The sequence below is a fragment of the Pezoporus flaviventris genome, unplaced genomic scaffold (assembly GCF_033815535.1).
Source record: "Pezoporus flaviventris isolate CSIRO_AGI_PZ_B2104156 unplaced genomic scaffold, CSIRO_AGI_Pfla_v1 ptg000045l, whole genome shotgun sequence".
Lineage (NCBI taxonomy): Eukaryota > Metazoa > Chordata > Aves > Psittaciformes > Psittacidae > Pezoporus > Pezoporus flaviventris.
In genome coordinates this window covers 26,277,828-26,300,675 of record NW_026892593.1, presented here as the reverse complement: position 1 = coordinate 26,300,675, position 22,848 = coordinate 26,277,828, and the positions used below count along the sequence as shown (strand labels likewise).

The following is a 22,848-nucleotide window of genomic DNA, read 5'->3' as shown; positions in this document are numbered from 1 at the left end:
ATGTGCAGACTATGTCTGAGCTTGTATTAAGAGTCAATATTGAGCACAAGTTAAATCAGCCTGAGGCATGCTCCCTTCCCCTCTTTACCAATCATCCCAACCGCTCTACAGTATGTCGCATTTCTCGTTGCTTATTTATCCCTTCATGTCACAGCTTTCCTCTTCCCTGAAAAGTAGAACTTCCCTAGCAATTGGTCTGTGGATCACACAGGACCACTAACTTTTCTCAGTTACTTTTCTTAGTGGCAGCTGACAAAAGAATGAGGTAAGAGGCAGCAGGTACAAGGAACTGCAGGATTATTGCAAGCTGACATCTTGAGCCTGAGGCCTGCACCATGTAGTTATGCTTGTAGGACACATACTAGAAGTGGGAGCATAACTGGAGGCACGCACCAGTAGAAACAGACTCATATTTGGAAGATTAGCAGTGCTAATCTAGTGAGCTAGACTGATGAGTCTTCAGAAATTTTCTAAGATAAACCCTTATTCTCAATGTAGTCAATGTTGAAGAGCTGCCTCTTGGAAGTTTTGATGGGAATGGAGCACCCATTTCCGGATAATATGCAAGAGGAAAATATTCAGCCCAAAATTTCCAAAGGGTGTGGGAAAGAAGAAAGGAAGTTATCTGCTTGCCTGAAATTTTTATTTGAGCTACTTCTCCATCTCCTCCTTCACTGTGTGCTCGGACCTCAACAACATATTCACCATCACTGGGGACTGGGACCTCTATTGTGTGCTTTCCAGTTGAAAACAACTTGCCTTCATGTTGTCCATCTGGTCTATAAAGTACCTGGTAAAGACATAGTAAGCATAGTTATTGAAAAGATACATTTCCATGAAAACACAGTTACGTATGTACAATATGTCAAAGAAAAAATATTACGTTTTTATTTATATATGAAGCCTATATGTATAAATACCAAAATGTAGTGGCTGATACTACCTTTTCCATTTTTACATAGGGTGAATCTGGACAGGATATTTCCTCATTATTTTATCTGTTACAAAATTATGCCACCTTTCAAAAATAATTTCATCCCTTACATTTGAAACAAGTAATTAAATGATGGAAGATTCTATGATGATTCTATGATTCTAAGTTACTAAAGCATGTGGCAAAGAGCATCAAACAAAAATCTTAAGAACTCAGCTGGGTTTTCCTACATAAAATTTATTATTATTTTAATAAATGAAACAATTATTAATTTTATTGTTAACTCTATCAATGTCAAACTATTGCAAATGTGATGGTATATGTCTTGTGGGACCTTTAGGAAATATCCCCATCCATTTTGGAATCATCTCTGTGAAACATTGTCAGCAATTCCCAGGAAGCAGTTCAACTCCTCAAGCAAAATTTGTACATGTAGGACACAATATTCATTTTCTTACTGCCAAGCAAGCAGCAAAGTTAAACAGGAATTAATTTTTGAAGCTTCCTATACACCCTATACTTAGTATATACACTTGCTCTAGTTCTACAGTAATTGCATCTAATGATGTTAATTGTCCCTTCCTTCCTCTACCTTCCCAGGCTTTAAAGAACTCTTGTTCCAGGAACTGTAGTTCCCCTAGAGATGTGAAAAGAAAGCTGGAACAATGCATACTATTATAAGGAAAACCTGTAAAGTGTACAATTTTTGAAGCATTATTTTTAGCCAATAGACAATAGATGTATGCATAAGGGAAATATGGTTGCTGCAGTCACTGAACTAAACTTTCCCAGAATATGGCTTACCACCCAAATGAGTTTCGGTGCCCCAGTGTTTTCTTGTCATATTGACTAAGCCCACTGGCTTTGCCCTAAGCCTACTTGATGTCTGCGACCTCTTTAGCATGCAACTATGCTTAAGTTAGGTATAAAAATTCAACACTGCCTATAAAATACAGCTCATGTAGGATACAAAAAGATAAAAGATATTTTCATACCTTGTATCCTTCAACTGCAGATTCATTTGACATAGCCTTCACATGATCCCAGGTGATGATGTACCTTGAACCAGATCTCACAGAACTGATAATTCTTGGACGCTGGCTTGGAGCTGAAAAACGACATACGTATAATATGCACATAAATGAGATTTTATAAGCATTCAATGACGTTTCTATTAAGACATGTAAAAATATTAAAAGGGAAATTAGGCTGATCTTTAAATGATTAAGGGATAGTCTCCTTCTTGGAAAGAGCTGCTACAGCTCCAGCCAGGCAATTTTGGACGGCTTGCACAGTGGCTGCTTTGTGGGTTTGCATTTCTGTGTTGCCAGAATGGAAGTGGTCAACATTACCCTTCAATATGTTGCTGACCATGTGTGTTTGCTGGCATGCAACTATGTTCAGAACCTCCCAGAAATGTGGCTTAAGCAATATTTATTCATTGAGATTCAATATTTAATTAACCATTTAAAGTATTTCTAAGCATTTAACTCAGTAGACATTGGAGTACCCCACTGTAGAAACCATTAATTGCATTTCTCACAATAAGCTTATAAAATGAAGTCTTATTCAACGAAAATGAACCCTGCAGGTGCAAGTTGCACAATACACTATTTACTGACAGAAATCCTCAAATGAGTTGTACATAGTTTTAGCCCATATAAGTGTGTTTTAAATACACAAGACATATTCCTTAATTGAATTGCCCAGCATATGTCAGTGCTAGGTATCCTCATTAAGTCAGGAGCTATATTCAGAAACCTATTATGGCATGAAAGTTCAAGGGTGTGATTCAGACACCCACTTTTCAAGGCTGCTTGATCCTCTGTTAATGAAAATGGCATCAGTCACACTTTAATTGCCAGAATCATTCTCACTGTTGCATATAAGACAGACAGCTTATAGCTGCCTAAGTAATAGCTGGTCTGAATTGTTCATCATTTGTAATATAGAATCATAGAATGGTTAGAGTTGGAAAGGACCTTAAGATCACCAAGTTCCAACCCCCCTACCATGGACAGGGACGCCTCACACTAGACCATGCCACCCAAGGCTCTGTCCAACCTGGCCTTGAACACTTTCAGGGATGGACCATTTACCACTTCTTTGGGCAACCTATTCCAGTGCCTCACCACCCTCACAGTAAAGAAATTCTTCTTTATATCTAAACTGAACTTCCCCTGTTTAAGTTTAAAGCCCTTATCCCTTCTCCTATTGATACAGTCCCTGATGACGAGTCCCTAACCTGGACATATCATGTCCAGGTTAGGGCCCCTCGGTACTGGAAAGACACTGGAAACCTTGAGTGAGTTCAGCAGAGTGCCATCAAATTGGTGCGGGGCTGGAGCACTCATCCTGTGAAGGGAAGGTGAGGAAGACAGGATTTTTAACTCTGGAGAAGAAACTGCTTTGGAGGTGACCTAAGAGGCTGTGCCTGTTTTTACAGGGAGGTTATCAAGAAGGAGGATCCAGTCTCTTCAAAGTGGTATGGCAAGAGGACAAGTGACAAAGGCACAAATTTGATTAAAACAGGCTTATACTAAATGCTCAGAGTGGAACAGGTTTCCCAGAGAGGTTGTGCACTCTCTGTCCTTGGAGATTTTCAAGATCCAACTGGATAAAGCCCTGAGCAACCTGACCTGCGTTTGCAGCTGACTCTCCTATGAGCCTATAATCTTCAGTCTCTTTACACCCCTCTGTAAAATATCCACATTGTACGTGGTAGGAAAACAGAGGAAGGAGAGTCTAGTGACATTTTCAGATAAAGAACCAATACCACATAAAGGGAGAACGTTTGGTATATGAATGAGAAGCCACATTTGAAAACATGATGTGACATCCAATAATGAAGTACATGACTTTGTACTTAACCTAATGCTCCATTTACTTACGTGCTTTCCTGGTAACGACATCAATGGTTCTGCTGGGAGGTCCATAGCCTGCACTATTGAAAGCCGAAACATCTACATGGTAGCGAGTATTAGGCTTCAGGTTTTCGAGTTTGGTTGAGTATTCTTGATTGCTCACTTGTACCCGCTGTGCAGCTGCTTCTTTATCATGAGCAGCCCAGTAACGAATCTGTGAGAAAAAAATATAAGGATTAAACTTCACAAATTTATTAATAAATTTTATAAAAAAAAGATTTTGCTGGATATTTCTATACTTTGGGTAGAAAGCGAATTAAAAGAAATCTAACAGCAATGGCATGAAATTCCTTCTACAGTCTGATTTTAACCAAGTTGTTAAACAAATAGAAATAAACTTTGATTTTACACTCACAGTGGTTTAACTTGTTCTCAGCTATGTCATTAAAAGTCTGGGAGATGGATAATGCCTTCAGAGAACAAGACTATTTTCTTCTTGCTCTTTTATTTGAGCATTTTATTCTGAACTTTATTATTGTTTTCCTACACTACAGTGTAGCCTAAACTCTACTAATATTTCCACAATATTTTGTTTAAAATGTCTTACAAATTCAATCCTTTTGTACTTCTATCTAGGGAATGAGAAGTACTCACTGTGTTATCTATATGTGCAGGTCTGGTACCTGTTACCTAACTATTTTCTGAAGCTCTTTGGCTAAATTCAATCAGGTTTCGTAGTACAATAAGACATTTGACAAAGTATATGAGAAAGAACCTGAAAATTCTTAAACAATAGGAAAGGCATCAGTTTAAGCTTGTAGCATCTTGCAATCCAAAGTCAACTGCATACAGAAATTGTGTGTTTGCTCCCCCCCCCCCCCCCCCCCCCCCAAGAAATGGCTCCATTCTACTTTAACTCATTACACAGTACAAAGCTCCAGTTTAAAGAAGAGTAATTCCTATGGAGAGATGCCATTCTGTAGGGTTCTAGTCTGCATGGCTTTGTGAGATGCAAATGAGAGTAAAACACTGTCAGTCTCTGGGTTTTGTCTGGTTTATAGCTGTTTGCATAAGACTAAATTACTGCACTAACCTGAAAATGTGGAAAGCCATGCCCATTACGGTTTGGTTTTGAGTGTTTTTACTCCCAACATTTCTCCTCAGCTTCTGCCTGTCTTCATAATGATTCTGGGGTATGATAAATGAGGAGCTTTTAATTTTTTTTTTAGGAAGAGGTTAATGTTCTTGGTAATTTCAGGCTCTAGGAAAAAATCTTGCTCTGTAAGATTTGACTGGTGACATTAGGTATCCTGTAATGTTATCTTTTAAATAGCAACTGCTTTAGTATCTGTTCTGCTGACATTAGTTTTTCTTGAAACTTCATTTAAATTATAGGCTAGCAAAGCAGATAGTTTGTCAAGGTGCTCAGACTGCACTTCTCCTCTTTACAAATCTTGGGTACAACCCTTGCTTGGCAAGGTTTTGTTATGTCTTGTTCACATTAAAATTAAAATGTTTTATAAAAATATTTATAAAGCACATACTGTGGCCAAATGAGAAGTGCAGTAGAGGACTTCTTGTCACCTATTTCAAATGTCTTTGGATACGGTAACATCAAACATGAGTACGCACATGTTACTCTCATTTAAATACTGAAGTCTTCTGTTAATATTTGTTGCCTCAGTCTTATCCATCAGTGTTAGAGGTTACTCATACTCTGATTACTATAAATGTGAAAATATCCTAATGGCTTTTTTCAGTCTTTCCTGGTGTAGAGATAATCACATTTTATCTGCAGCCAAACTGGCTCTGATTTTTAAATACAGTATGTATACCTGCCTTTCAACAGGCACAAACAGGTAATGTTTAGTTATATAAATATATGTTCTGAACAGTGTTTACGCATCCTCAACATCAGTTTACTGTAATTTAGGCACTCACACTCATGAAATTCACACTTATCAGTGTGGCTATTTTACGGAGTCAACAGCCTTTATCCCAAAGAGGGTGAGGAATGTGCACCCTATCCATCGTGCAGGCTTCTCTAGCAAGGTGGTAACTTCTGTTTGATGAATCTGAAACCGGCATGGTCATTTCAGCTGAAGGTCTGACTGTCATCTTCAAATAAGAATTTTCTTTTATGTGATTAACAAACTGTTGCAGATAAGCTGCTGTTGTTGAATGCAACCAGCTGTATACCATAAGCTGTGAACGTAAGTGTCCGACACAAGTGTGAGGGGGCATGTACATCAGGAGCTAGAGGTTGTCATACCTATCTCTGCCCCTAAGTCCAAACAAGTTTCTAGTCTACAGCAAAGGGATGTCTGTGAAGTTCTAGATGGCTGAAAGTTTATTAGCGATGACAATACCAATGGTATCTTTGCTGTTGATTTTAACTGGCTATTGAAGACTAATTCAGTTTTAGTATGTTGCACTATGTTAATTAAGTAGCTGTTTTACTTAAAGCAAACATACTTTATGTGAAGCTTTTGTTAATCATGGGGCATATGCTGGAAGCCTTTGAATACTTCTGACTTGCAAAAACTTTCTACAATCCTACTGTTCATTTGCACTACAGTGATGCTAAGGGTGTAATATAACAAGTAATATACAGCATAAAACAAGACAAGTGAGAACAACAAATGAAAATGTAAATTACTTCACTGAGAGCATATTACACTTCAGACAGAAGTAATATAACTTAAAAATTAAAATAAATTTAAATCCCAAATACTATTGTTCTTGGCTTCAATGTTGTAGACTTGACTACTCCTACAGTGTGTGAGCTGTGTGTCATACACTCAGAATGTTCTTTACCTTTTCATTTAAAATACAGTCATAACTACATATTTGGGTCATTGTAACTATTCTTGGAAAAGAAAAAAATTGAAGTTAGATGACTCTCTTGAGGGCTAAGAAAAAGTACTGTCTTCTTTATTTCTACATTTCTCTTTTCACTTATTAAGTAATTCAAAAGACTCTTGAACGAAATCAGAAATTTCTTTCACTCTCTAACCTCTGCGGATACCTAGAATTAAATGCCCCTTTTCTTCAGGAAACCACATTTGCCATTTTGCTCAGTAGCCACTCTATCTTTTACTTAAGGAGCCTGGATAATAACCTTGGACAGTCTGTTTTTCCTGGTGCTCTGCATTTACCTAGTTAATCTATTGGTCATGAATCCCAGGGGACAAAGGATGGTATTTTACTGGATGGTTTGTTGTAGGAGATAAGGATGGTTTGTTGTAGGAGATAAGCTAACAGTGATCTGTAGGAAGGAATAGTTTATCCATCATGAATGAGTGCAGCCCTCTGTGCTGAAATCAGAGAAAAATACTCTTTCATGGTCCTCTCCTCTGCTCAAATTTAAATATACAGAAATATGCTAGAAGTTGTTTCTGCATATTAAACATGAAACAACAGCTCTCACAGTCATGAAAGTTTTACAAGGCAGAAACATAAAAGGGATACTTTACTCAAATTAAGAAAGAATGTTAATAACATATTTCAGTAAACGAGGGACAATGGTGGTGAGCAGTGATACATTGGTTTAATAAAATAAACATACCTTGCATAGAAGCATTGGGAAATAAAGATAGCATCTTTGGGACTGCACACACTAAACACTTGTGGCTCTTAGGAGGCTATTGTAAGGATTCATAAATCTTAAATTCTCTATATGTATGGAGACAGGTTTCATACTTTATCTCTCCTTTAAGTGTGAGTTGAGGATACCCCTCTGTAATGGCAAAATGCATCAGCTCACACTCATCACCATGAGGGCAATCATCCTGACACTGTGCATTAGTGTCAAGAAAATCTGACTCCTCCTGGTGAGAAACTCATTGTGTCACAGGTGAAATACCTTCAGGTACTTTGCTCAGGGTACTCCCACCTTTTAAACTCCAGCATTTACAAGGTCAATCATATAATTTTCAGGTAATAATGAAGACCAAAAAGAAACTGAGAAGGTGTTCTGGTGAATGAGGGATTTTGCTAACCTGTGTTACAGCAGAGTAATTAAAAAATAAATATTGAAGTATTTCTCGATGCCAATAGAGACAGAGCCTTCCAGACATGTTCACTGGAGTTTTATAATGTAGTTTGAGTGCTCCTTCCCTCACAACTTCAGTTGTAACTATCTGCTTCCTTGATCTTCCAGAAGAGCCCTCTTTATTTTTGCCCTGTCCTATGGCTCCTTCAGGACTGATGGGAGAGCCGATCTTCAAGAGCACGAGACTTTCTTCTTGCCCAGAGCACAGCACAAGCTTGCCCTTTGCTCCTTTCCCTTCTACTAGAATGAGACTGGTGATTGCTCTAGAGAAAATGACCTCATAATTAACACCCTATCAAGCTCCATGGGGCAGTAATTCATGCCTATCAGCCTGGTTATTGTGCAGCCAGATAGGAATGTTTTTCCACAGTCCTGAAAACTAGAAAATTACTTTAGAAAAAGAGAAAAAAGAGAAGAAATTCATATTTTAATGCCCTCCTCACTGTACATATGCAAGCCACCCAGTGCACACTGGATTTGTGGAAATGTAGTACTTCTCTAGGAAGGACTGGATGAAGTTACACTCCAGTTATCAAAATAAGACCACACCCCACATATCTACAGTCTGTGTAACAGAGCTCTCCACCCATTCCCAGGGTACCTCACCTTGCATCAGAACAGGATTAATTCTCTTTCCAGCCCAAAGATCCTCTATGCTTCTTTCCAACTGTTTTCCTTTTTTCTATTGACTGTTCCATGTATCCTGCTCTTGCCTGCTGTATTCTCTCCCTCCCCTTCTTCCCCTGCTGTCCCCTGACAGCAACTCAGACAGCTTTATGTAAAATGAAGTAAAATTATAAAAATGACCAAAAGGTATGGGAACATTCTCCCACCATGTTCTTTGTTCAGTTATCCTCACCCTTCCAACCTTCCTACCCTATTCCCTGTTGCCATTCTCAGCATCCATTGTCATGCTCTATCACTACTGCAATCCCAGTGTCTCCCAGCACTCCTTGTTGCTGCTCTCCCCACATCCACACCAGTCCCTTGGTGTGGGCCTGCCAAGCATCTGTTCTGGTTATGCAGGGTGCGCAGGCTTCGCGCCCAGTTTCTGCACAGACTTCCCAGCTTGGGGGTGCAACACAGCTACACGGCTGGCTGGCTCCAGCTCACAGATCTGGGCACTCCACCCAGCTCTCAGTCATGACCATGAATTTGCCTATCCTGTTCTAGCTGCAAAATCCCTATGAAAACACCAAACCAGTGGAGTGCTTTAGTAAATTAGCAGTTACCATGGATGTCACTGTTTTAATTTCAAGCCCCAGTGTCCTTTGTTTACAATTTTAAAACTTTATGTGTGTACTGTGCAGAATCAAACTTTATACGGGGCATTATGCTAGTTCTTATTGAGATCTCTGCTGTTATTCCAGTATCCCAAAAGTATTACATAAATCTCATGGAGACAGAAGCAGAGATTGGTAAATATAGAAACAAGTACCTTTAATTAAAAGAACATTTATTCATAGATTTCAGCTATAAAAATACATTCTGCGAGGTTTCTTCACATTTGTATGTGCTTATTTTGGAACACAGAGGCTACCACCAAGCAACTGACAACTTAAATTACAAAGCAAGTCACTAACAAACTAAAGCCCAAATCTCTATTCTGGAGTGCAGCCAAAGTAAGCCGGCTGCACATTGCAGTTTGTCAGCATCCACTGTGAATAGATGATATTAAGACTTCCCTTCTGGAGTACTACATGGCCATTTCTGGTTGCACCCACCCTGTGGCTGTTGTCATCTTTGTACAAGGATAAGAATAATTTTTACTGGTAGTACCACTTAGTCTTGGACCAGATGAATATAGCTTGAAGCTCTTTTTCATGTGGAGAATAGAAATTATAAAAAAAAATCGTTGTCTTGCACAATAGCAAGTCTCTATTATACTGGATTCTGGGCATTTGTCATGTAGTCTCACTTACTATAGAATTTGGGGGTAAGTGATATTAATAACTGCTGATAATTTAATTGGTCCATAAGTTAGTTACAGTTTCACGTCTGTGTTGACAATTACACTCAATACTTAATTTCAGTATGTTTTCAGAAGACAGAGATAGGCATTCAGTTACTTAACACAGACAAGATTCATGAAATAATGAGCATGTACATTTGTTAATATGTTTTAGTAACAAAGTAAGTAGCACAAAAATAATCTGTTTCTCAGGATGTGAAAGCTGTACAGCAAATGACAACTAAACATAAGTGAAACTTAGAGAGAATGCTAGAGTAGGAATTATTCTTGAATTTAAATACTGAAATTAAATGTATGAGAATCTAGACAGTGTCACCTCTAAACTCACCTGATAACCTTCCACAGATTTATCAGAAACATGGTGCCAAGAAACAGACATTTCTGAAGATGACAAAACTTTTACACTCACATCTGTAGGTATTTCAGTTGGAGCTGGAAGATAAAACACATGCTAATCATTCAATCTCATCCAGTGATCCAGCTATGCTCACTCATAGGGGTTCTTCTCACTCTAATATTTTCTATTATTTTATTGCTATCAAGCAGCCAAGCATGTTAATCTTCAATCTGGTTTCACTTGAATAAACTTTAAATTCAGTGATGATCTGTATGGAAAATGACTCTATAAAAACAAAACAATGATCCTATTACTTGGCTCAGACCATGTATTTTTATGCTTCAATAGATTCTGTGCTGAAATGTGTATAAATTGAAACTGGGCTTTGATAAATAGAATGAAGCATACAGTGATCCTTTATGAAAATTGGGCAGCAGCTCACAGATGATACACATCAGATATTTTTAAGCTAGTTACACACAAATAATCATGTGTATATCACTTAGTTATGACGATGCAAAGTTTTCATAGACCAGACATTCAATACAGTGCTGGCCAGTGGCATATATAAACTTGAACATAGGTGTTAAATTATCCAAGAGCACCTTTCTATCAAGCATACATCAGACTGTTGGTTTTGTTTGTGTTCTTAGTTCTGAACAGCAGCCAAAGCAGAATACAGACTCTGATCATGTGATACGCTTTTATTCAGGGCTTAGAATATTAAGTTCTAGTTTCATTATGAGAATCTGTTAATTTCACTGCTGCTTGCATTTCAAATGAGGTAAGGAATTTAAAAAGGTATAAACTTAGCAATGTCTATAAAAGATAAAGCTTTCCAAGCTAAGAACAGTTCTCTGTCGCGAACCTTTTGGAACAAGTTGCAACAGACAGGCATGGCAGCCTGAGCTGAGGAAAGCTTTTATACACTTAATCTTCCAACTGGGCATCCAGTCAACTATACATCAAAACAGCCACTGTTAAGAAAAAAAGTCAGTTACATCTCTCATGAAAAGTATCCCAGGTAACAAAATAATCTTATATGCAAAGTTACCTTTTGTAATTGTCTTTCAATGGCTGTTAATAATGCAAATGTATAATTAAAAAAAATGATACATTATTACAAAATTGTTTTTATAATGACAGCAATTTAGATAAGCAAGAGGCCTGTGCACTCATTACTAGCAATCATTACTCACTACTAGCAATGGCAGGTATGACTAGTAGCTGTCAGATATGGAACTTGGCTTAAAACAGATGGGAACACAGAAATTCCCCAGTTACTAAAATGAATGAAGATGCCCACATTTACAACTTAGTGGAAATGCTATATTTATTTATGTATGTATATTTATACATTTCCATATGGAATATGGATATGTATAATATTTAAAGCAATGACCATATTGCTTTAAAACCTTAGTACTACCTTTGAGAAGTTGCATTGTCTGATGGTAGTAATACCACTTGCTGATTTGGAGGTATAAAAGTACAGCTAGAATAGATGTAATCATTTTATCTCTACCCAAATAACTATCAGACTCTTCTCTGTGGTATCAATTACAGAATTTCCAAAGTATTTCATATTGAATAGCTCCAACTGCCAGGAAATTTGTTGATACAATAAACAATATTTTATCTGCTTATGTTTTTTTATGAGCTCCAAATAATTTAAATCTCGATTTGGCATTAAATTTCTATAAATATTTTACAGTGTCTCCTGAGCCAGAAAGATTACATCAGCTGCTTTTCTCCACCCTTCTAATTCAATAATTCTACCAAAAAAGCAGCAATCATGTGGGCCTCACAATCTGTTCTCTTTGCTGAAAACATAGTGGTCATCACATAATTATCTTCTAAATGTAGACATATAAAGTTAAGGCTGGGAGCCAGTAAGCATACTACAAGGTATGGAGGTGACTGTACAAGTCCAAATGCCAGGAGAAAACTCTGCAGAATGCTCTTTGGAATAAATTCTGCTACATCTATTGGAAAAGTTCTTTCTAACCCATCTTGAAGTTCCTGTATCCATCTGGTCAATAGTCAACATCATAGCTCTGCACAGAAGCTGTGAGCACTACTGGGAAGGTTTGGATCACCATGAATCTGACTGTTCTGGTGACCCATGTGCTTGAAATCAGAGAAAAGAAGCAGGTTCACTGAGCTTCTATTCTTTTTGCTGCCGGCATCTGGTGTAATTTAACCGCAAGTGTTTCTATCAAGTGTCTGGAATTTGCTGAAGTCTATGTCAGAACATCAGCAGCCACTGAAGTGACTTCTGTATCTGGAAGGTGGCACCCCTGCACATTTGCTTTTCCTCTGTCTTTTGGAGCTACTAGACTTTGCTATGCCTCTGACCTTAAGAGATCTATCCAAACACACTGCCATCCCTGACATGGTTAGTATTAACCTAATACAAACACTTGGGAGCTTATCAGTCAGCTGTACATAATGTGTCTGAGAAAGGATGGATACTGAAATGTTATTTGGCAGATATGACTTTTATTACACCATAACTATTTACTAATTCATTTATACAGTTGCAAAAACAATTGTTCTGTTGCTGCAGCAGCTGTTGAAGATAATATCCTAAGGTACGTTTTTCTGAGAAAAAGGATTAGCATTAACCTCTATAGATAGCCAAGTATTGCTATCTTGAATCCTGAATTATTGTAAGAAACGAAAGGACTATTTTATCTTTTCTCTCTGTGTGGGTGATTTGTGTGCAAAGTTCCCATTAGTACTAATGGGAATCATGGACATAAATCTTCCATAAAGTACACAGAGTAAAGAACAGTCGGAAGTGTGAGAATGTGGCCTTGTTATCATATCCCTCCTCTTGGCTCTTTGGTCTGGATCTGTTGACTTTGTGAAAGAGATTCTGCTTTATGGAAAGAAAAATATGAGCAATCTTCAGGATTTCTGGCAGGAATTAATAAACCACATTCTTTTAAACAGGCTTGTGTGATTATATTGCAATTAGGATGTTGTATATATTTCTTCTGATTTAAAGTAAACCTTCTAGTACTTTTCTTTCCCTCTAAGTTTGGAAATGTTATTTAAACTTCAATCCTAAAGATCACAGCATGTGAAATAATTCCACCAAAAATTAAAAAAAAAAGAAAAAGAAAGATTTTAGTGGAATGTCAAACAGGTTTTCATTAGATTATTCACTTGATAGCTCTAACATCCAAACCAGAATAAAGAATGTGGTTGGGATAATTTATATTAGACTCTAAACATGCTGGAAATAGAACTGGATACAACTGAAGTATCATTCTTTCACAATTTGGGGATAAATTCTGATACTGATCTACTAGAATAATAGGCTTTAGTGTGGTTTGTTAAGAAGAAAAAATTACACATATGTCAAATACACGTATTAACACATCACAGAGACATAGCTGGCTAATGATGTTAATGTTCTAGGCAATCAATATGAAGATCAGAATTTCTTTTTTTAAATTCTTGAATCTTTCAACAAGTGGTGTGAAGAATCTTGAATACTTCTGTGTAGTGTTCATTGACAGCAAGTACAACCAAGTGCTCTGCATCACATAGAAAGCAGAGTCTAAAGCTTTTTATTCAGAACAAATGCAAGTGTTTTGTGTGAGCAATATACACCCTCCTTGATGAAGGTGTATGCTGCTATACAGATCAGTATCAAGGACCGGTTTCTCTCTATAGATGTTGGCAGTACCAATTTGGACCCTCAGTGTAAAGCTTATCAGAAACTTTCACTCACCATCTTGTGCTGAATAAATGACAGCCGTGAGACTGAATGGTCCATCCCCTTTGTTGTTAAAAGCTTTCACTTTTACTTGATACTGGGTTGAAGGTGGCATTGATTCATCCTTGTGGACATACCGGCCAATCTCAGGATTAGTAACTGTGACTCTCCTCCATTCTTTCTCACCAAATGGCTTGAAAGCCACTATATAACCAAAATTATTGCCATAGTGGTATTCTCTTGACAAAGGCTAAAGAGGCAAAAGATAAAACATTAGTTTTATAGCCAACTAAACAAATAGATTTCTAATAAAAAAAAATAATACAGAAAGCATTGATATTCACAATGTAAAAATGCTGAAGTTCCATTTTCTCCTGGTTTGCTTTTACAGTTTGCTCCCACCCTCTTTAAAAATATGCCATCTTCATTATGCAGATCTGCAGTACAAGCATATCTGCTACTAAAAGATTTTAAGATCTTGTTCCTCCCCCAAACTCAATGCAACACACATCATGTTATCACCTACAGAAAGAAACAATGACTGTGTACTAAAACTACTCTCAGCTGTAGCTAGCAAAAAAGGCTGTCTTAAGGTGTGATAGTAGGTATGTAACACAGACACACCATGGATCTATGTGCATGTGTGGAGATAGATATTCTTGTGAAACAGAGAGAGAAAAGAAAACCTATGTGTCTGTCTCAAATTATATTCATTTACCTAAAGTTGTTCACCTAGGCAACTTGCACAGCTGATGAAAAGAGATGGACACATTCAAAGAATCATTTACCCTACCACTTTCCATTGATGATAGAGGGCGTCCAGTTGCTGGTTTAGACTATCGACCTAGCTTCTAATTGGTACAAGTTTAAGAGAAATTACTCCTACTTTCATCATAAGAATTAAAGGTACCAAAATATTTCCTCAAACTATAGCCAATTTCCAATACCCAGTAATACTGGGAAATACAAAATTATGGGCAATAATCTGCTATAATGAATTTGGCTTAATTTACCAAAGATGTACATTCAGTGACCCCTCCTCAGTCCACGGAGCCTTTACCACAACTATTAGACAGTGTACTCAACAGGCCAAAATCATGTCATTCATCAGTGCACCAGAAGGCTAACCAAAAGCATACTTTGAAAATAAATTTCCTGCATCACCTTTTCCCGTACTGTAAAGCCCACAGAGATGAAATAGCAAAGGCAAAGGGCCTGAAGCAGTACAGCAGAGGATCTTCGCCTTTTATGCCCTCTTCTGTAGCCCTTCAGCCAACATGTGTGGAGATATTCTGAGTAAGGATTCATGAAGCTTAGATGTTATTATTGGAACACGCTAAAAAAAAAACAACCTAGCTCATAAATTTTGATATTCATATTTGATGGAAGCTCAAATGAAACCCCAAAGATTCTCTGAGAAAGAAAATTCTGATGAAAACACACTAAATTTCTGGAACCACAGAAATATGTAAGTTTTGTCTTCAGAAACATAACACATGGATTAGAACACCAGTATACATAACACAACAAGAAGAAAATTAAGGCAACCTTGCAGTTCAAAGAGTAAAAGATTTCCTGGACTGGGTCACCTTCAATAGCTCTTCTTCTGAATCTATCATTGTATGTTGTGGCTTAAATTAAACCAGAATCCTATCTCATATGCCAAAGTAAGCAGCCTGGATGTGGCCTTAGTTTCAGAATGTTTTTCATCCAGAGAAAAATTTGGAAAACCAGAACTAAAAAAATATGTTCTGGGAGGTCTTATATAAAATGTTGAAAGCAGCTTGCCCTCCAATGGCTACACATAATAAGTAGGTCTAAGTAGCTGAATAGTTTGTAGTATCTATTAAAAACCTTGGAAAACAAAACAGAAGAGGGAAAGACAAATGGGGGAAAATAAGGAAGTATGGGCATGTCGCTCCTAGCTTTCTTTCTCAGTTCTTCTTTCAAAACAAGACTTAGAAGAGCTTTGATTGTATCTCTGGCTGTCTCATTCCACTCAGGCTTATGAATCATAACAAATTCTGAAAGGGGGTTGTCAGCAACATGTGAACCTGCCATACATTTTGCTCCTCTCTTCTTAATTAAGGATATTTTGAGTTGCATATGCAAATGTCAGCACATTTGGTGGAATCAAAATACACCTTTATCTTAAACTTACAGATAGATATATTGTTGTCAGACAGATTCTGTAAATATAATGCCTCTGTTCGAAAACACTTAGACATAGTTTGGAAGATTCTTGGGAATTACGTATTTGAAGCCATGCTTAATTTGTCTGAGTTACTCATTACAGGACTGATGTAAAAAGCATGATATTAGATAAGCAAAATAATTGCAATATGAATATAGAAAAGACTGAAGTGATCTTCTACTTCAGATCTTGCATTAGTCACTATTGTCCTGGTTTTATTTTTATTTTTTTTAGTTCAGTCACAACCATATTTTCACTGTACTGAAAATGCCTCAAGTATGGGTTTTCAACATGCAGTGCAAGAAGTAGCTTTGTAGTTTGCTAAAGTTTTTATAACAGCACTTGTGAAGAAACAATAAAATAATCTAGGTCTTGTGCAACTGACCATTGCATGTGTTCTTCTCTGACTTCTGCTCTTCAAAAATAAATACAGATCAGAATCAAATCAGTTAGGACCCATCTACTTCCAAACCTATTTGTAGTGGAACTAAGAAATAACCTTTTCAATGTATTTTAACAGAAATGTGGATCTTCCTTTCTCAGAAATATAGATCTTTTTCTTTAGGTAAATTGATTCCTAAAATACCTAAGAAGACTGACTATTTTGAACTGAAGTAAAAAAAAACAAACAAACAAAACAAACCAGGAAACCCCAAATCTGTTAGCCCAAAGATACGGCTGACTTTCTGTGTCATACTTGAGAATTTCTCCAAATAGGTATAATCAACCTTCAGTACAAAAAGAAAGAACTATGCATAGGAATTAAAATTTGCACATTTGCAAGGAGGATCCCTATACAGCAATGACAAAGTTGCTGTTGGAACTATGATATTTCCACAAAAAAAAAAAGAAAAAAGCCATCTTCATAGGGGTAAATAAGCTGCTACATCTCAAACTAATCCCCAAACGACACAAACATAATGTGCTTTATGTGCCGCATAGCCTTATGAAGGCACACAGTAGCAAGACAAACTCAGTAGTTTTTTTCAAACATAACATTTAATCATTTTCTTTGCCAGAGGTAATGCTTCTGTAACTGTTTTTGCTGGATACTGATAGGCTCTGGCATGAATTAGACAGGCATTTTTTTTTTTACTCTATTTTACCTCCTTAGTTTTCCCCTGCACCATTCAAAAGACTTTACTCTCTGTTTCCATGCAACTTTCACCTACAGAAAAAGTTTGCTTATAAAACCTTATTCTCTCTTATTCTGGGTTTTGCTTTCTTCCCAACTTCTTGTCTCTTTCCCTTCTTCCCTGGATTATTTTTTTTTTTCTCCACAGTATAGGTAAATTTTAAAAACCATTGCTTCAATACCAGAACACCATTTAGATAAAGACAGCATTTACATACATATATATATAGAAGTATTTACAAGACTTTTTAAGAACAAAATATCATGAACTGAATGCCTACAGTACATGAGAGACATGAGATTTTCAAAGCTTTGTTTACTGAAAAGGTTTTTTGGTAACACTCTAATTTTTTGAACATTGCATTCCATTATTTTTGTAGTTAACATTTTATCTCCCTTTTCCTTATTTTGCTTAAAACATAATCATTAAAGAAAAACTAATGGCTTGGAGAAAAAAAACCATCATCATCGGTACATGGGTACCAATGAATGGCTAAATTGTGGCATGGGACAACACTGTTTTGTGTAACCAGTCACATTAGCATAAACTAAACCTCATAAAAAGTGACTATACAAGAATTCCCTTAAAACTGAAGTTAATAATTATAACAGGCTAGTTTATAAAATGGTAATGTATTTTTTTTAATAAAGGCTGTAAATATATGCACAGCACAGTAAAGTCATAAGGCATTCTACTTTTAGTTGTAGTAAGGAAATCTGTACGTTATTAAGTTATAACTTACAATAAGCCTCAAACAAAGATACAATATAAAGAATTTTCAAATGTGGTTAAATCAATGCATTATTTCAAACACTTTGAAGCATACTCAGAGAACGTTTTAAATTGTATTTTAGAAATGTCCAATTTATAAACATCTAAAATTTTGTCTTTTTCATTCCTTTTTACATATTTTTATGAGAAAAATCTGAAAACTTATATACTGTGTACAAATCCTGCTCTCACAGATGCCAGTGACAAACCTTCCATGGGTATCAGAAGGAGCAAGATCAGATACAAGTAAGCACAGGCTTTTTGCATCTTAGTGCAGTACCTACCATCCACGTTATTGTCAGCTCTCGATTGCTTCCACCCCCTCCTCCAACATCAGAAGGAGCCACATTAGGTGCTAGAAAAATAGAAGAGATGACAAAACTTACTTACTACAAAGTATGCAGTCAGTAAAATATCACTATTTACATTTCTTTTTACAGTACCCAATGAACACTCATGGCACACACAATTAAAATAACGATAGTCTGTACCAGCTGTCAGAACCTGTGGTCTTTACAAGTCTAATATATAGCTACTGCTGCAGGAAATATTCCAGTTGTAACCATAGCCAGCAATCATTTTTCTTTTTAACTCTATGCTCTACAAATATTTAATCAAATATTTAGAAACTCAATACTCCTCATAGGTCCTCAGAGAAGCACTGCACATTGTTCTTGCGCTTCCTCATATGTCGGTATGCCAAGAGCTCAAGCACTCAGGACTTACTTACACATGTATTTACCTTAACAGACTGTGATCAGCTTCATCTACTTCAATGAATTTACTTGCAATGTGTAAGATTAAACCCATGGCTATATCTTTGAAGCATCTGGCAACCTAATCCTACTGTAGATTAGCGGCATACTTCTTCTTTATTGGCATGTTCAGAATGGGTAGATGCATTAACTATATGCCCTATCTACATGAACATGTTCTTTGTGTTAGAAATTCTTATATGATCAGGCATTTTCTCCACTAATGAGTGAATGTCACAAGATAGTAAGGGGATAGCTCCTAAATGCTCTCACACTATTTAAGTAAGATATTTGCTGAGGTCTTCTCTGAGGGTCAGCTGAGGAGAAACATAAAGCAGAGATAAATTCATTTTCAGTAAGGATAAAAATATGTAAGAATACATTTGAAATTGAAATCAGCATTCAGTGCATGGTTTGTGCTATTTATTTCTGGCCTTTCAGAAAACAAATTATGTGAGAACGAGACTAAACATACATATCATGACAATTCCAGAGGAAGCTTGAACTTATTACTCTACCTTTAGTTACTAGTGAAATACACACTAGTCACACTATCTATTATAATCATGTAACTTTAGCGCTTAAGTAGTCAAAGAAGATACACAGGCTACCAGAGAAGAGAAAACAGACTGTCTAGTGTCCTAGAAATTACCCTTTTCAAGAGAATCTCTCTCATTCTCTCAACCATCAAACCCAGGTTTCTCTATCCATTATGAGCAGGTTACTTATTCATACAGCTATACTTAGGCAATTACTCTAATATCCAGAAGCTAATATATACAAAAGCAGACTTTGAATCACTGAATTACAAGAAATCATTGTGAAATGTGTTATTGATGAAGCAAGCAGATTTCATTAAAAAGAAAAATTATAGCACACATTCTTAACATGCTAAGAAAAGTCACTGAAATTACAGTTATCTAAAAGAGTGACTTCAAAACAGAAGAAGACGGATAACATTTGAGTTTAACACACATTATTTGCCACCCATACAGTACAACAAAGATGCAGCACTGATTAACAAATGTTTAAAATAACTACAGTGTGTGGATATGGGTTGTTGGTGCAATAAAATATTTACCTTCTTCAGATTTACATGAAAATGCACATGCAGTGCTGGTTCTGTAGCACCATGAAAGCTGAGAGTCCAACCCAAATCCTGTTATTGCTGCTTATAACAAATTCCACCTCCTGGCAGAAAATGCACTTGGGCACAGAAGTTCATCTGCAAATTTATACTACTTTATACCCTACTTTGGCATGGCCAGAAGTGCTGGCTGATGCCTAGAAAGACTGCATTAACATTTTGCTTTGTTTCATCAAAAACGTCGTGCTGTGAGATGATAATGTTGCTGTGCATGGGGAATCAGATAACAAACTACCTCTTGCAAAAGCACTACATCCTGTGCATCCTGTTACAAAACTGGATTTTTTTGGGGAGGTTACAACGAATACCATGAACACTGTGAACTGAAGGACACTACCACTATTCGACATGTGAGCATTATTTCCCCCTCCTTTTGTGTTTCTTTTCTGACATTTCAAAAATGTTTACTGTGCACCAAGCACTCCAGGAAGCATGTGTAGATGTCTCATTTAGATTCCTGGGCCTTCAAATACAGCTGTTAAGTCACAAAGTGTTTGATGTTAGTAGTCAATTTTATAGGCAATTTCCTTCTACTTCAGTGTTAAAGTTCTGTGGCTTTTCCCTCCCTGTCCATATTAATTTAACAAATTTGTATTTCCTTTCTCCTTAAGCAACAAAATTTTTACTGGACCAGATGTGGGTCTTTTTTATTAAATATCTTGAAATTTGCAATGCAAGTACATTTTATTTTGAAAATACTGTCTAATCAAAGTAATGACCTAGCAGGCTTCATTACAAAAATTAATTTTAACACTTTATTTTGAGATTTTAGTTTCAAATCTCAAGCTATGGAACAACAATTGTAAATATATTTAGGTCGCGCATGGGTGCTAATATGTGTTAAAGAGGATATACTGGTGTTAATATGTGTTAAGGAGGATATACTGGTATATAGTCTTTTTGCAGTGATACACCACCTCCTAGAGCACTGCTATCTCCTTTGTACAGTCAACTCAAAATGTATTATCTTGAATAACAACATCTAATTCCTGATTTTTGAAAATTCATTTTAAAAAGGATGTGCTTGAGACTAAAGGATATCCTTAAATATGCTCTGAGATTTTAATACTGAGTAATTAGACTGGTAAGAGCATATGTTGAGTCAGATAATGTCACATCTTTGATGTGGAGTGAGAAAACACAATTCCAAACCTTCAATCTCAGAAAAATGGCATTATCCAGTATAACACACATCCTGGCGCGTATTCTTCAGTTAGAATACAAACCAAACAGAAATTGTGCATTTTCCTTGTTCAATACGCATGTTTTTTCCCAAGTCCTGCACCCTGGTCCCAAGAATGTGCATGCATTCATGCATACACAGCCTGACATAGATACAGTGAGAGGTCTCTGAAAGATACAGTGTATTTCTATTTCAGCAATGGAGGCAAATTTGGTGTTTGTATCATGATGTTTCTTCCCTGTCTGCTTCGATACTATCACATCTGGAGGGTCTGGTATTTGCTGACTAAAATCTACAGTAGTGGGTGGCTGAAAATATATTCTCTGGACTTGCATCTTATAATGTGTTTTGTTTTGGTTTTTTTTAAATGAAAACCAAATTACAAAATTGATTAATAAAATTACAAAAATTTTGTTTACGTACGAGCGCCTTCAGTTCTAATTCTCTGCGACGGCATACTAGGTTCTCCTGTCCCCAGAGTGTTTGTTGCTATTATCCGGAACTCATACTCCATCCATGGAATTAAATCAATCACAGTAGCAGATTCCATATTTCCTTCAATATCTGCTGGTTCTAAAAAAAAATAAGATTTTGCTTTAGAAAACTGCATTTTTACACTAGGATCAGCCAACAATGTGGTTGATTTCAGCAAAACTACTGCTATTCTGCAGTCACACAGAGACAACTGAAAGAAACTTGATGTTGTATGTTGGGAATACTGCATTTTACAAGAAGTACTCATGGCAGTAACTAGGAATTTGGAAACTATGACACTATATAATATAAACCCTTAGAGACCTGTATGTTTTAACTAGGTGTGAACCAGCAAACACAGTAGATGTAGTTATGAAATATACTTACTAATTACATATTGTAGTTGCAGAATTTCAATTTACCTACAGACAAATGCAATGAGAAATCTGGAATGCAAAACCAGTAAAATAAAAATTCATGATATAGACATGGATATAGACATGCAAATGTAGGGTTCGATCAGCTGATAAAGAGTGATTTATAAATTGCAGTCCTATTTGGTGTACCTTATTAGAGAGCACGTTACAACTTGCTACCTAGTTCAGATCCAGCAAGGGTAAAGACTTCTTTACCATAAGTAATTCATGACTGTCTACAGTTCACAGACAATAGGGGTTGTTTCTATAGCTGCCTGCAGTTATAGAAAGACAGAGGGCTTTCATTTATTATACGGGTGAAGAGTGGTTTGTCAAATTAGCCTTGGATTCAGGGGGAGATGAGAAATGAGAGATTCTGCACTGGGAAGTTAATTTGTAATTAGAGTATAAATGCGATGACTGCAAAAAAACTCAGGCATGTCAGTGTAAGGATGGTGACACAACGTTCCTCTACCTAATGATCTTTAAATTTTTCATTCCAAAGTGAAGCCCTGTAGGAGAAAGAAAACTACTTTCCATTTTATTTCCTCCGGCCCACCAGCCTCTCTCATCCTTAACTCAAATTATTTTTCTGTCCAGTCAGTAGAGCCATTGTAAACCTCCTATGGCATTCAAGCCATGATATAAATTTTTCATTCCTTTTTAAGGGGCACATTCAATCTTTTCATTTAATCATAATGTGTCACAAATTCCCAGAATAATTATGAACACTCAACACAATGAGAATCTGATTTCCTTAACTGGGAAGAGCAACATAAATGTAAACAACTTGTTACATAACCCATTCAGACATATTTCCGTATTGTGAAGTAGACACACTCGATGTTATGCAACCTAAGATGAATGATTTGGGTTGGGAA

General features: G+C 36.6%; 1 protein-coding gene across 1 annotated transcript in view; it reads right to left on the bottom strand.

Annotated features, from left to right (window-relative positions):
- The window catches only part of CNTN1 (contactin 1), a 239,818-nt gene that overhangs the window by 15,130 nt on the left and 201,840 nt on the right, over positions 1-22,848 (bottom strand). Inside the window, exons 18-24 of the mRNA XM_061467767.1 lie at positions 21,501-21,650; positions 18,277-18,347; positions 13,907-14,141; positions 10,153-10,256; positions 3,826-4,012; positions 1,930-2,042; positions 634-790 (exon numbers count right to left, since the gene is read on the bottom strand). Of these exons, the coding sequence (XP_061323751.1) occupies positions 634-790; positions 1,930-2,042; positions 3,826-4,012; positions 10,153-10,256; positions 13,907-14,141; positions 18,277-18,347; positions 21,501-21,650 (1,017 nt within the window). The remainder of the gene's footprint in view (positions 1-633; positions 791-1,929; positions 2,043-3,825; positions 4,013-10,152; positions 10,257-13,906; positions 14,142-18,276; positions 18,348-21,500; positions 21,651-22,848) is intronic.